Source organism: Strongylocentrotus purpuratus, unplaced genomic scaffold (genome assembly GCF_000002235.5).
Source record: "Strongylocentrotus purpuratus isolate Spur 01 unplaced genomic scaffold, Spur_5.0 spur5_scaffold_20, whole genome shotgun sequence".
Lineage (NCBI taxonomy): Eukaryota > Metazoa > Echinodermata > Echinoidea > Camarodonta > Strongylocentrotidae > Strongylocentrotus > Strongylocentrotus purpuratus.
Window position 1 is genome coordinate 43,354,616 of NW_022145606.1, and position 16,340 is coordinate 43,370,955.

At 38.3% G+C, this 16,340-nt stretch overlaps 1 protein-coding gene across 1 annotated transcript in view; it reads left to right on the forward strand.

Moving 5' to 3' along the window:
- The window catches only part of LOC579866 (synaptojanin-1), a 41,323-nt gene that overhangs the window by 4,432 nt on the left and 20,551 nt on the right, over positions 1 to 16,340 (forward strand). Inside the window, exons 6-15 of the mRNA XM_030993394.1 lie at positions 995 to 1,161; positions 2,084 to 2,165; positions 3,570 to 3,722; positions 4,978 to 5,143; positions 8,594 to 8,782; positions 9,959 to 10,061; positions 12,484 to 12,624; positions 13,776 to 13,968; positions 14,857 to 15,015; positions 16,129 to 16,294. Coding sequence (XP_030849254.1) covers positions 995 to 1,161; positions 2,084 to 2,165; positions 3,570 to 3,722; positions 4,978 to 5,143; positions 8,594 to 8,782; positions 9,959 to 10,061; positions 12,484 to 12,624; positions 13,776 to 13,968; positions 14,857 to 15,015; positions 16,129 to 16,294 — 1,519 coding nt within the window. The remainder of the gene's footprint in view (positions 1 to 994; positions 1,162 to 2,083; positions 2,166 to 3,569; positions 3,723 to 4,977; positions 5,144 to 8,593; positions 8,783 to 9,958; positions 10,062 to 12,483; positions 12,625 to 13,775; positions 13,969 to 14,856; positions 15,016 to 16,128; positions 16,295 to 16,340) is intronic.

A 16,340-nucleotide genomic window follows, 5' to 3' on the forward strand; every position in this document is an offset into this window, starting at 1 on the left:
TAGAACCTACTATTATTATGATGATTGAAATCACCTTAGCTATAGTGAATTGAGAGATATCATTGTGACTTGCATACATGACCATGGTTTATGTTATGACTATTTACTATTAAATGTTATCTGAAATGCAATATTCCATTAGGTATAGGTCCCACTGTAGTCATACATGTACCTGCCTTAAAACGTGGGTATTGACTTGTACCTTTCATTTGTACCTTTCATTTGGCAGCTGCACTGAGCTATAGTGTATCTATCATTTGTAAATCTGTCATACATTTTTTGCAAGGATTTCTGGCGTTCTAGAAAATCTAAACCCCTTTGGCATTCCTATTTCTCAATCTGGAACCATTTGAAAGCTTTGTCTCATTTACAAGACATTACTCACCTTCTATTTGACTAGCATCAGATGTGTAGAGGAAAGATAGCTAATCTAATACCCCTTTCATAGTGGCCTGATTTTCATTCGATGCATCTGGACGCATCCGATGAAACAGCCACTGTGAATGGTACAGAGGAGAAAAAGCTGATAGAATAGCCGATGAAAAGAAGAGATATACCGGTAGGCATTAAATTCTTCTGCTCAAGAGCAGGAGAAGTTCTCTCTCTATCGGTGTGACTACGATGAAACGGCCACTGTGAATGGGTTCGGTAGAAAACACAGATGAAAGCACCGATGAAAATGGTCAAAGGTCGTTATCTTGTTCTGGCTAAAGCTAGTGTACGCACGCTTTTTCAGAACCCGGCTAGCTAGCTACATGCACACTGCACTGCGCTGCGCTGTCTGCCGAATCCAAAAATATGTGCGCTAGCAGCTAACAAGCTTGCCACAGCGAGTTAATTTCACCGGCAGTATGAAAGGGACAGCAGGGAAAGCGGTTTCACCTTTGTTTAAATAAGGCAAATTCTATCAGTATTTTTGTTGGTGTGACTCCAATAGAAGCACTATGAAAGGGGTATAAATGTATTACTATTCTCATTTTTTCTCTCAATCTAGAACCATCTTAAAGCATCGTCGCACGACCAAGATACTCCTCACATTCTATTTGACTACCATCAGATGTGCAGAGGCAAAGTGGATAACCTCCCTCTTCTCAAGAAAAAGGTTGCCACGGAGATGGACCAGTTTGGTTTCTTTTTCAGCGAGGGAGGAGAAGTCATCCGGTAAGCATCATCTACTCCTGGGGCCTGTTTCACAAACCCCCTTTTTCAATGACAAATTAGAAAGATCAGTGACAAATCTGTTGATAACCAATCAGAAGCAAGGATTTCACTAGCTTATAACAAAAACTGTTATTTGTCACTGATGACAAGTTTTGTGAAACGCCCCCCTGGCTCACTGAAGAACACCTTTTCATAGTTCATGAGAAATTCTTCCAAAGTACAATGCTAAAGCACACCATCCACCAAGAGACACTATTGAAATTACCAATTATCTGAGAGGCCTGGCATTGTGCTATTTCCTGAGAGTCTATGACTGGTTGGTCTGATGTAGAATAATTTGCATAAAATCTTGAAAATTTTCAAACTATGACAATGAAAAATATGGGATACCCCATGTAGAACACCTTTACCGCAAAATTTCTGAAGAGGAAATAACGGATTTGAATTTGGAATTAGTTACTTACAGTATATTAGATAGCTCTCACAGATACAAAGATGCGATCGGTCTACAGCACGCCATGTGATTTTGATTACGAGGATCCTAATATTCATATTTTACTTCCGGTTATATTTTGATGTTTAGAAAGTTATGGTTATATTATGGTCAGAAGAGTGTTTTTTTTGTCATCATCTCATATCTAAGCAACCCTCTGCGTACCTATTTTTTGCAATAGCCTTGCACATTCGACACAGAAGCCCAAAGGGCTTGACCAAAAAAGTTCATGGAAGAACCCAAGTGATCGCGATCACATTTAATTTGGTATAACAAAGTGTAATGAAAGCTATAATTGGAAGGGGCGAAATACACATGTTTTTACTGCAAAGGAGTTATATTTTCCCTTATAGCTGCTTGTGTCAAGAAATGTAACCCTATAACCTTACCCATCAATGTCTGTACCGTTTCCTCCAATCTCACCCACAGGCAGCAGACTGGAACGATCAGGTCAAACTGTTTAGATTGCTTAGACAGGACTAATGCAGTGCAGACCTTCTTTGGGCAAGACGTGAGTTAAAGTAATTTTAGGTCATTTTAATAATGGCGTTAATTGATATGGATTTTGTGATCAGTTGACTGAATGAATGAAGGAATACTTCATTCAATTTAGTTAGTGATTGACTGAAAAATTGTTTGATCGATTGATTGATTTCATTCTTTCCATAGATGCTGGCTAAGCAGCTAGAAGTTCTTGATGTTTCCAATAAACCTCAGATCGAGTCTAGATTGATTGACTGATTGGTTGATAAATGAATCACTTATTGATTGCATGATTGATTGATTGATTGATTTCAATCTATCCATAGATGCTGGCTAAGCAGCTAGAAGCCCTTGGAGTGTCCAGTAAACCTCAGATCATGTCTATATTGATTGATTTATTGATTGAATGAGTAAATGAATGAATGAATAAATTATGAAATTCGATGGTGTGATTTGTTGATTTTGTGATCACTTGATTGAATGAAATGAAAGAATGATTCATTCAATTTAGTTATTGATTGAATGAGTGATTGGGTGCCTGGTTGATTGATTGATTTCATTCTTTCCATAGATGCTGGCTAAGCAGCTAGAAGTTCTTGATGTTTCCAATTAACCTCGGATGGAATCTAGATTGATTGATTGATTAATAGATTGATTAACAGATCGGTTGATAAATTGATCATTTATTGATTGCATGACTGATTGATTGATTGATTTCATTTTATCCATATATGCTGGCTAAGCAGCTAGAAGCCCTTGGAGTGTCCAGTAAACCTCAGATCATGTCCAGATTGTTTGATTGATTTATTGATTGAATAAGTAAATGAATGAATGAATAAATTATGAAATTTGATGGTGTGATTTGTTGATTTTGTGATCACTTGATTGAATGAAATGAAAGAATGATTCATTCAATTTAGTTATTGATTGAATGAGTGATTGAGTGCCTGGTTGATTGATTGATTTCATTCTTTCCATAGATGCTGGCTAAGCAGCTAGAAGTTCTTGATGTTTCCAATAAACCTCAGATCGAGTCTAGATTGATTGACTGATTGGTTGATAAATGAATCACTTATTGATTGCATGATTGATTGATTGATTGATTTCATTCTTTCCATAGATGCTGGCTAAGCAGCTAGAAGTTCTTGATGTTTTCAATAAACCTCAGATCATGACTAGATTGATTGATTAATTGATTGATTGACTGATTGGTTGATAAATTGATCACTTATTGATTGCATGATTGATTGATTGATTGATTTCATTCTTACCATAGATGCTGGCTAAGCAGCTAGAAGTTCTTGATGTTTTCAATAAACCTCAGATCATGACTAGATTGATTGATTAATTGATTGATTGACTGATTGGTTGATAAATTGATCACTTATTGATTGCATGATTGATTGATTGATTGATTTCATTCTTTCCATAGATGCTGGCTAAGCAGCTAGAAGCCCTCGGAGTGTCCAGTAAACCTCAGATCATGTCTAGATTCTTAGAGACATACAAGACCATATGGGGTTTGAGTGGTGACCATATAAGCAGGATATACGCCGGTACAGGTGCATTAGAAGGCAAGACAAAAGTAAGTTAAGAAAGCGTTTTACACCTGTCTGTTTATTGTACTACTACTCAAACCTAACTATAGTTCCGGCCAAAGGGAAAGACAAACATGGTCTTCGTAGACAGGTTCCTTTAGTACATGTTTCAATAAGAAACCATTTATAAGGGAAACAAGAAATGTGATCTTTGTAGACAGGTGGTCACTAAAGCAGGTTTGATTGTATTTGTAGCGTATGGTTTGCCAAGTTTGTTATAGAATGTGGATGACACGAGTACATCGGCAAGCAAGGAAATGATCGATCAATTGAGGTATTTAGTCGATGAAACTTGAAAATTGGATCCTTCGCATTCCTTTCGTTTCATCTTTGTTCATAGTAAAACAATGTAATCGCATGACCAGAACTGGTCTTTACTTTTAAAATAATGAGCGAAGTACTTACTACTGCAAAAGAAATTGTTTGGAAATAGTCAAATAGGGTTATTATGTAGTTCATAAGTAATGGGCACAAATGGCATCATGCTGAAGGTGTAAACCTAATGATGTTACGATAGCTTTAAAGAGAAGTTGAGTTCTGGGAAGAGGTGAACAAAAATTTGTGAGCGTTATCATTGTATTATGCAAGTGTGAAAGACCATCAGATAAAAAATGTTCCCTGAAAAGTGAAAAATATGGCTCTTCAAATGCTTTAGTATTCTAAATATGGCACGAAACATCATAACAATCGAGATGGATTTTAATGCCACATGTTCGTGTAGTCCCACATACATCTTTCTGTGTACAGTGCTTGTAACTTTATCAAGACTGGGCCAAGTTTCTTATCATTTTGATGATTCCAGAACCTTGCAGTACACACCTATACTTATGTTAGGTGATCAACCTTTTCTGATCAATTCCTCAACGTTTCTTTCACAATGCAATCGCATGACCAGGGGGATGTTTCACAAAGATTCCAAGTCAAACTTAACTCTTAAGTTAGATTTAAATATTATGGAGAGCCATTTGTTGCCTTATAATGAAATATATTCAAAAGCGAAAATTCAAGTATTTTAGACTTTTCGTAAATTCCACATCAAGAACATGAAATCTCCAATGATAATAGAAAATATGAATGATTTGAATCACCATTTTATGCCTTTTAAAATAACTTTTACAAAATATTTTCAAGGATGCTAATAGCTTTCCATAATTTTTAAGTCCAACTTAAAGATAAGTTCAACTTAGGATCTTTGTGAAACACCCCCCTGAACTCAACTTTATCTTTAATCTTTTCTCACAGGCGGGTAAGCTACGAGACGGTGCGAGGTCGGTGACCCGGACCATCCAAAACAACTTCTTTGATGGCACCAAGCAGGAATCTATAGATGTCCTTCTACTTGGGAGCTCCTTAGTAGGGAGTCTGGCCAACAAGGCTAGTTCACTCCTCCCTAGCAGCCATTTACATGGTGAGATATCAGTGTTAGTCTCGTTTCGGGTCATTTAATGAATTAAGAATGAATAGGTATTCTTTGATTATGGGGTTTATTGATATGGAGTCTGGCCAACAAGGCTAGTTAACTCCTCCCTAGCAGTCATTTACATGTTGTTGTTGTTGTTTTAATTTATAGGCGTTTTTCATTCAGAAGTGAATATTTACGCCTCTTCTCTCAGGATTTTTATTCCTTTAAAATTAGATTTACTTTTTTTGATATATAGATTTGGATAAATTGGATTTTTAAAAGCTAAACTTTTATTTAATGATGAAGAATTCAGTGGCTGGCGAGCAAAAGGCTTATCGGCTATATAGGACGCCCAAGGACCAACTCGTACACGGTACGTAGTGACAAGCTTCTCAAATCAGCCTAATGCTGAGCCTAGGCCCTCCGACGTTCACCAATATGTCTAGTCGTCTCCATCGTGTTTCTTCAAAATTTTGACCGGAAACCAAAAAATAAAAAAAACAGATCATGATACATGAAGATTTTAAACGTTAATATAGACAGTTCTCTCTTCTAATTTCTTTTTTTCTTTTTTTTTTCTTCTTTCTCACTCTTCTTCTTCATGTACATGTATACTCACTATAAAAAGCGAAACATATTGGGCTCAAATAATTATGTGCGGTGCAAGGTGGTTAGTAGGGGTACAGGTGTACCCTTTTAGATCTAACTACGAAGTTAACCAGAGCCTGTTGGTGATTAATATCTGTTGATTTCAGGAGTATTGGGATTAATTCTTCGTTTTCTATTCCAGATTCTGTTATAAGCATGGCTCTCTCTATAAGAAAGAGTGGGCACTTACATAAAAAATGTTTAACTGTTTCTTTTTGGTGCTCACAGTTTGGACAATGACCTGTCTCGTGTTGATTCAACTCAAAAAGATTATTATTTAAACCTAAGTTTCCCATTCTTAGGCGATGAAGAATAGTTTCATGATATCTGTTGTTCAGGTAACACACAAATGTTTTTGATACTAGAGTTTGCGTTTCTCGTAGGGGGGATGATGTTTCATTCCATCTTTTTTGCCATATCTCTATGTAGTATTTCTTTATAACATAATTTGATTCTGCTCTGGTAAGAGCATTGTTGATTTCTATATTTTTATTTAGTCCTGCTTTAGCAAACTTATCTGTTATCTCATTGTGTTGTAGACCACAATGACTGGGGATCCATTCGAAATAGACCTGGGTGCCCTTGTATTTTAGTTGACTACACAGGGTTAAAATTTCAAGAATGAAAGATTCGTCTTTACGAGATTCTATGGCCTGGAGTGAACTCAAAGAATCAGAAAAGATGACTGCCCCGGTGTAGAGTCCTGGGAATTGTAATAGCCATGTCAGGGCAAGTACAATTGCGGCCATCTCTGCTCTATAAGACGATGTGTAATTAGCCAGTCTCTTAGATTGAGAAACATCATAATAAGGTACATGAAATGCAGCAGCAGCAGCAGAGTCTTTATCTGGCGATCTTGATCCATCTGTATATATGTGTAAATAATTTGTCCATTTCGAATTTATCAATTCTAGGGCTGCTTGTTTTTGGGCAAAACAGATATCTGTTTTTGTTATTACCTCTTTTAGCTCTGATGACACATGGGGAGGGAGTATTTTCCAAAAGGGTGTGTTGAAAAAATACTTCATTGGATCTTCTATTATGTAACTGAATTTTAATGTACAATCCTTGGTTCTACGTCCAAAAGCTAATCTAGAGTTAGTACCTCCAAGAATATTAAATTGCCAACAATCTTTCACATCTTCGTTCAGAGGGTGTTTGCGCATACTCTCGATTCGTTTTCTTAGTTTAATTGATAACATTTCTCGCCTTAAATCAAAAGGCATTTCGCCTAGTTCGACTTGCAGCGTTTTAAGGGATGTACCTTTCCGAGCGCCTGCACAAACAAATAACGATTGGTACTGAACTGAGTTCAACATATTTTTTGCGCTTGTCGTAGCCGAGTTGTATGCTTCGCAACCATAGACGATAATTGATAGTATTAATGCTTTATATATCATCACTACATGGACAATCTAATTGTTAGCCTTTTTTCAGGTCATTTTAATGAATTTAGAACAAATAAGTATTTTTTTATATAGGTTTCATGTATATAGAGCCTGGCAGGCAATGCAAATTCACTCTTACCAAGCAGTCATTTATATAGTAAAATATCCTTACTAGATATGTTTCAGGTCATTTACACTGTAAGTGAATGTATGAAATGGGAGGGGCATATTAACACACAAGGCTGGCTTCAGTCAGCCACCTGGCTCAGATTTGAACCTACAATATTTGGTTAGACAGGCAGATGCTCTACCAACTGAGCCATTTTAACAACAAATAACAGGTGTTGTGGTCTAGTGGATAAGTTACCCGACTGCAGATCACTTTGTACAGGGTTCAAATCCAAGCCCCTAACGTCTGCTAGCAAGATGTTAATCTACATTTGCCACTCTTCATCCAGTTGTTAAATGGGTACCCGGTAGGATGCGAAAGTGAAGATAGTTTGCTCAGTATTGTGAGCGTCTTTAAAATGACGCCTGGCTGGAATGCTCCCCAAGGTGTGGAGAATGTGTATACATCGTGTGCGGGCAAGCCTAAATCACTGGGGTAGTAATATATTTGTAAAGTGCAAAGAGACATCATCAATGTAGATGCTGCTTGTAAGTGTCGGCTTGCATGGTGATGTAGATATACAGTAGGCTTGCGGGTGCACCATGTGAGAGAGAGGGAGGATTGAGGAGTCCTGAAAAGGACTCTCTGTAATCTTTCTTGAGTGTTTGTAGTCCTGAAAAGAACTGTTGGTTATCTTTCTTAGCTTATATTTCTAAGGAGAACTTTAGCGGAGTGCCTCGACGTTTCGAACAGTTGACGACGGATAGTCAACTGTTCGAAACATGTTCGAAACGTCGAGCCACTCTGCTATAGTTCTCCTTAGAAAGATAAGCAACAGTCCTTTTCAGGACTACAAACACTCAAGGAAGATTACCGAGAGTCCTTTTCAGGACTCCTCAATCCTCCCTGTCTCTCACATGGTGCACCCGCAAGCCTACTGTATATCACCAATGTATCAAAGCAAGACTGCACTACTTGTATCTTCTTGAGCCCTCTATATAACCAACAATGCCTAAGCGGTACCCATTGGTCCCCCATGATCCCCTTTTGATTATGTTAATTGAGAGCTGATTTGATGAGATAACCACCTGTCAGTCACCATGCAGGGAGGTCTAATCCCTCCTGGCCAAACTAGTGCAGCAGGGCTTTAAGCGCTGTATAAAATCAGAATATTATATTTCTTCTCTCTTTCTCTTCCAGCTTCTCCTGACATCCTACAAGGCGTGTGTGAGAGAGAGGGGGACTTCACATCAGGGCTTTAAGCGCCATATGAAATAAGAATATTATACTTCTTTTCTCTTTCTCTTCCAGCTTCTCCTGACATCCTTCAAGGTGTGTGTGAGAGAGAGGGGGACTTCACATCAAGCTCACGTTTCAGGATCTGTGTGGGCACATGGAATGTGAACGGAGGCAAGAACTCGCACAACATTGCATTCAAGAACGAGTCTCTCACTGACTGGCTTCTTGATAACCCACAGATAGTGGAGGAAACTAACCAAGGTGACAACCAGTTGCTTATTATTATTGCTGCTGCTTGTTTTGCTGTTGCTTTTGTTGATATTGTTGTTGAAATTGTTGTTTATGTTGTTGTTGATGATATTGTTATTGATGCTGTTTCTGTCATTTGTTTATGTTGTTTACATGTTTACATTCTAGTTTGATGATGTTATTAGTATTGTTGTTGATGATGTTGTTGATGTGTTTTTATGTTGTTGATGTAATTTTATGTTGTTGATGTTTTGATGATGATTTTGTTGACATGGTCGATGATGTTAGTGTTGTTGCATTCAAGAACGAGTCTCTCACCGACTGGGTTCTTGATAACCCACAAATAGTGGAGGAAACTAACCAAGGTGACAACCAGTTGCTTATTATTGTTGCTGCTGCTTGTTACTATTGTTGCTGCTGCGTGTTTTGCTGTTGCTGTTGTTAATTTTGTTGTTGATGGTGTTTTAATTGATGCGGATGTTATTTTTTGTATGTTGGGGATGCAGTTGGTTAGGTTCTGATTGTTATTGTTGATGTTGTTGATGATGTTTTCAATGATGTTAATGTTTTTAGTATTGTTCTTTTTGACATTGTTGATAATTTTGATGTTTTTTTTTTATGTTGTTGATGTTTTTTTATTACTGTTGTTGATATTGTTTTATTACTGTTGTTGATATTGTTGTTTATATTGTTATTGACGCTGATCCTGTTTCTATCGTTTCTGTCATTTGTTACGTTGTTAATGCTGTTGGTTATGTTCTTATTGTTGATGTTGACATTCTTGTTGAATGATGTTATTAGTATCATTGTTCACAGTATTGATGATGTTGTTGATGTGTTTTTTATGTTGTTGATGTTTTGATGATGATGTTGTTGACATGGTCTATGATGTGAGTGTTGTTGCTGTTGATGTTGTGATGAATTTTGTAGATGGTACTTTTGTTGTTCTTGTGAAATGAATCTCTGGCTGACTGGGTCCAAGTTACCAAGGTAAGAAAACGTTGAGATTTATCCAAGTAAGGTAGGTATCTGTGTAGTACGACCTTAAGCTTGCTACTTCAAATTAGCAACATTACTAAATAATTTCTTTGTATCTCTCCACAAAGCTCCAAAGTACCCATTGAATCACACACAGTGTGATGGAATCGTCAAAAATGTTAAATTATTGATGTTTGTTTTCTTTTGTAGGTTGCTCGGAGACGGGGGTTGACTATTCTGTTCCCAATGACATCTATGCTATCGGCTTTGAAGAAATGGTGGATCTGAATGCAGGCAATATCATCAGTGCAAGGTAAGGTACAGCGAGATAAAGATAGATAGATGGATAGATAGACAGTTAGATAGATAGATAGATAGATGGATAGGTAGACAGATAGACAGATAGACAGACATCTATGCTATCGGCTTTAAAGAAATGGTAGATCTGAATGCAGGCAATATCATCAGTGCAAGGTAAGTACAGTGAGATAATATAGAGATATCGACTGCTTTGAGAGGCCTGGCTGTTTCATAGGCTCAAGGTAACGTGCACATCCTGACATTGCCCGAGGCGCGCATGGGTTGGCGGTGCGCCGAGGGGTCTGGCTGGATTTGCACATTCCCGAGAGTCTATAAAACAGCCAGACCTTGGATATTAAAGCAGTCGATATGTCTTTTATATACCGAATTTAAACAAAAATCTACCAAGAATTCTTACCTTATCCTTTTATTGAGTAAAGATTTGAGAATGGCAGACAAAAAGCACTGTATGGTGTCCGCACTCACACAAAGACAATTTTAACACGTAAACCAATGGGGATTGCATCATGAGTGCGATTTTTAAAAGACTATTGAACAGTATGCGGGTATGAGGGTACTTTTCAAAAGACTATTGACTGGTACTGGTAGGCGAGCATAGCTTAAATCACGACTCCAATTTTGACCAATCAGATGGCTAGATTTCTAAAGTGAGGTATATAAAGATAGATACATGTAGATAGATAGATAGACAGACATACAGATACACAGACAAATGGACAGATAGATATATAGATTGATGGGTAGATAGATAGATTGTTCAGATAAATAGGTAGATAGATAGATACAGTGTAGATAGATGGACAGACAGACAGAAAGATAGACAGATAATTATATAGATAGGTAGATAGATTATACAGATATATAGATGGATGGATACATGTGGATAGATAGATAATTAAATAGGTTGCGATTTAAATAGTTAGATAGATTAAGAGATAGATAATTAGATAGATGGATAGGAATGGATAGAAAGAAAGAAACAAAATTATACTAGCGGTTTTGAAGAAGTGGTAATTCTAATTGCACACAACATGATTGCAAAGTAAGAGAAATATAGAAAGAAAGAGAGAGAGAGACAGAGATAGAGATGAAGAGGGAATAGAGAGAGAGAGAGAGAGAGAGAGAGGGGGGGGGGGGTAGAAAAGTAGAGTAGAGACATGAAAGATGAATACAGATATTTAAACCCCAAAATACTATACACAAGAGAACCTTTCATTACAACTTTTGATATCATACAGAGCCCGGCCCCCCCACTCAGTGTTATTTAGGGTACGCATATGCGTGTTCCAACCGACCCCCCCTTTTCAGCAAAAGTCCGGTGTGTAAAGTCAATACGGCTCGACCTTTTTCTTTTGTATACGAGCCTTTTTCAGCATCCCCCCTTTTCAGCAAAAGTCCGGTGTGTAAAGTCAATACGGCTCGACCTTTTTCTTTTGTTACGAAAAGGACATTTTGGCAACACGCATGCGGTCATTTTGAAACCTGAGTGGGGGGGCCGGGATACAGAGATGCCAACCGTTACGGTTTCGCCGTATTTGTTACGGTTTTAATGCTCTTGTTACGGCGTTACGGTAAACAATCAAAAGGTTACGGGGAAACGATAAATAAAAGTACATTATAGCAAATGCCGCCTTATCACATAGCCTCCGTACACAGGGCTGCATGTTGCACGCATTTACTCATAAGTTCACTGAATTTGACTACACTGGATAGGCACTTTCACGCACATGGTCCTTCCTTTTAATTCCGAAACAACACGGCCGTCGTTATTACTGTTTTGATACTAGTATGCTACGTGCGGTCATGCATTTTGGGGGGAGCAATGGTGGTAGATGATCGTGCGCGCGGCGCCCGCCATACCCATTCAAAGTATAGTAGCAAAGACTTCGGTGATTCAGCGGGCGCATTGCAGCTGCAAGTGCGGTATACGGTGTGTTGTTGTTCATGAACGCCGGGCCTAGCAGCCTGGGCGTGTGTTTGTGGTACTGGTGATCGTGAGTGTACATGTGCGTGTGTAGGGTACGAGTTCTGCCATTTGACTGTGCATTCGAATTTGCCATTCGACGCTTGAACAAGGTGTTTTCTTCCTGAATACTATCATGGATTCACTCAAAAGAGCGAGTACCCATGGAGGAGATCCTTTGACTGGAAACAGATTTTTTTTTAAACGTTTTTATGCACATCTTTATTTTGGACTTAAAAATGGTGGGTTCGAAATGCAGTGAGTGATTGGGTGTTTGTGTACGTTTTGCACGAAAATTATACTGCGGTGTCTTGCGTTCCGGAAAGACCCCCATTTGTTACGGAAAAATATGGTAAATGTTACTGACAACCATCCTATAGGGTTGGCATCTCTGCATACATACTGTACATGTATTGTGATTTTTTTTCTTCTTTTTTTGTTTTCCTTGCAGCACAACAAACCAAAGAAAATGGGGCGTGGAGCTTCAGAAGTCGCTCTCCAGAGATCACAAATATGTTTTACTAGTGTGTGAACAGCTTGTTGGGGTGTGTCTCTACATCTTCATCCGACCTCAGCACGCACCTTTCATCAGGTAGAAACTCTTTTTGTTTTTCTCAGACCTGGGGGGTGTTTCACCATGGACCTACTACAAATGGACACTGGTCGGTACTATAATATATTCATGCACCTGATTCTGTCAAAAGTATAATAATGACATTGCAAACATGCTTCCAGGCTTTGATCTCATCACGACCGCTGCCAGTCAGTCATAAAAACCCTTGAAGAAACAACAAAATGCCTGCGCAAAAGAAACTGAATCGCTTAAAATCACGGAAATGCATGTGCAGTTGTGGAGTACATATGAATATTGACGTATATGAAGTTTTTAATAGAAAATTAGAAGTAGTTTACAAATGAAACCTGAAAATTTGGCTGTAACATAAAGATTTTAAACTTCATTCTAAAACTTATCCTATCCATTTCCAAGGAATAGAAGGTGATAGGACAGTAAAGAACATGTATTTTTCAAATTCTGGCAGGTCCACATGTATGTCTACCAGTGTCCACTCCTTTAATAATCAATCTAATATCACTCAAATTGTCATAATTTGGGGTTCACTGCTCCTCTAACTGGTCTTAAGTCACGATACTTTTCCTGAAACTACGCTCTGTGCCCTGGCCCAGCGAAAAGAATCTGAAGAAATGTAAAAGGTTCTTTTGTCTGTGATGATGCGTGATTACATAATCGACATTGTCGTTTCGAATGAATGTCCTTATCAACATACACATTATCAGGTGGCGGTGGTCATGATATGATCAATGAAAGACTCTCATTATTAGTCCATCTGTAGTAGGTCCATGGTTTCACAAAGTCTAAGATCAACTTTAAGTTGGACTTAACTATGGCAGGTCGTTCATGCCACTGGTTGCTCACACCATTGGTCTCTTAATTATGATATTTAGATAATGAATAATGAAGTTTCAAAAGAGGTAAATTCTGTAGATTTGTGACCATGATCTTTATGTCCTTTGAGAGACCATTGCCAGGTAATGGTGAGAGCAAACAGTAGCATGAACGGCCTGCCATAGTTAAGTCTAACTTAAAGTCTAACTTAGTCTTTGTGAAACACCCCCTGGACTAAAACTATATTGTACAAAAAGGTAGAATCCATGTGTGTTTATTGTACCATTGAAATCAAACATCCTAAACAAGTTGGCTCTCATTGTTTGCCGTAAATACAGGGATGTAGCAGTGGACACGGTCAAGACTGGACTCAAGGGGGCAGCAGGCAATAAAGGGGGCGTGGCAATCCGGTTCGTGTTCCATGGGACGTCCATGTGCTTTGTATGTGCCCATCTAGCCGCTGGCCAGTCGCACATCAAAGATCGGAATGACGATTACGCGGAGATCAGCTCCAAGATCATGTTCCCTATGGTGAGGATCTACAGTCCTAACAATTACCAATTACTTTTTTTGGGGGGGGGGGGATGGAGGCTGGAGAGAAATTACTAAATAGCTGATGAAAATCCACATAGTTTTTTAATGATCACAGTGATTCACAATATTTGATATGGCACCAATATTATGATAAACATTCAAAGTGCCAAACAATTTTCCTATTTGTTCCAACCCCAAATGACTTAATATGTCAATTTAAAACAATGTATGATTCTGAATCTTTTCTTTTCAGAAAACCTTTAATGATGCTACCCGACATTCATTTTGAGACGTGCCCTAAGGGAGAAGCTGTTTAGGAGAAAAAACACAAATTTGATTTATTTTTGTACACAACAAATGGGAGAGTTGTCAGTGACTATGTCATTATCCAGTGACCAAATGCCAATTTGTGACCTCCATAGATTTAGTGATCTCATACTTTAAACTAATAACTTTCTTATAATTGGTATGATTGATTTCAAACTTTCACCATCCTGTTCCTCATATTTTTCGCTTTCAAACAAATGAAATTATTACAAAGGTTGAATTGCTCTTTAATAAGCCATTTCCTAAATACTACATGTATCTGCACATGGGCAGATAAAGGTCATTTGTGATAAAATTGTAAAACCCACCGAGATGAATACGTGCTCATGTTATGTAATCATTATTCATGTGTACACCTACTGTACATTCTATGATACAAGAAGGCAAACAAAAGCTTTTCATGAAGCACATACATGACTTTGGCATTGATTATTCTAATATACACAAAGTTAGACTTTTCCATGAGTAAAAGATCTGTGGATATTTGGGGTCATTTGACCCATGTGCTAACTACGAAATGATCTATTACGCTTTTATTTTTAACATTTTCCCCCCTAGGGTCGTACGTTAGAGAGCCATGACTATGTTTTCTGGTGCGGAGACTTCAACTATCGGATCGACAAAGACAACGACGAGGTGAAGGACCTCGTGGCCATCCATGATTACGAGGCTCTCAAAGAATGTGACCAACTCTTGCTAGAGAGACGCAAAGGCAATGTAAGTGTCACTGGGGTCGAGATGTGTTTGGTGACCGGTCTCTTTGAAATTCATTACCATGTCAAATATAATGCTGTGGAACCTCGTTGAGGCTCTTAAAGAATGTGACCAACTCTTGATAGAGACGTAAAGGGAATGTAAGTGTCACTGGGGCCGTGAGGTGTTTGGTAACCAGTCTCTTGAAATTCATTACCATGTCCAATATAGAATGTGACCAACTCTTGATAGAGAGACGCAAAGGGAATGTAAGTGTCGCTGGGGCCGTGAGGTGTTTGGTAACCAGTCTCTTGAAATTCATTACCATGTCAAATATAATGCTGTGGAACCTTGTTGAGGCTCTCAAAGAATGTGACCAACTCTTGCTAGAGAGACGCAAAAGGAATGTAAGTGTCATTGGGGTCGAGATGTGTTAGGTTACCAGTCTCTTGAAATTCATTATCATGTCAAATATAATGCAGGGGAACCTCGTTGTAAAGAACAGGGAGGTGTTTCACAAAACTTGTCATCAGTGACAAATTACAGTTTCTGTTATAAGCTTCTGATTGGTTATCAGCAGAGTTGTCACTGATTTTGGTCTTTGGAAAAAAGGCTTTGTGAAACACCCCCAAGTGGTCTGATGCCCATTCTGGGGATCCAGTTTTTGCTCACATCAGGGCCCTGTTTCATAATGCTAATTTATGTGGCAATTTGCTCTCAGCCAATCAAATGCCATGATTACAGTAGCTTATAACAGCTATCGTAACTTGTCATTGATAACAAGTTTTGTGAAATGGGACCCTGAACATCAATCCCTGGGAGAGCATGAAATTTCTAGTGGGAAGAGTAGATCTACTGCCAGTAATTGATCGTGACTACCGGTATCACTCTTTACGGTCCTGGATGTATAATGATCTTCCCTAAACCGTTATTGCACTGTTAGTCAAGTATTATTCAACTGAATTGTATTGTATTAGTAATATTTTATTTCATTTTGTTGCTTTTAAGCTATTGATCATGTTGAATAGTTATACTGAGTTAGACAATACCACCTGTGTGCTTAGAAATGCCTGTATTTTAAGTGCCATATTATAATTATTATTATTATTATGAACTTTTTATTTGTCTGTTTTGTAGACATTCCAAGGGTTTGCAGAAGGTACCATCCGCTTTGCACCGACCTATAAGTACGACCTCTTCTCGGAAGATTACGATACCAGCGAGAAGATGCGGACACCGGCCTGGACGGATCGCATCCTATGGAGGAGACATAAACCGTTCTACTTCAAACAAACCTCCGATAGTAAGGAACTGTCATCTCAAATTGGCAACACAAATTTGGTCATATT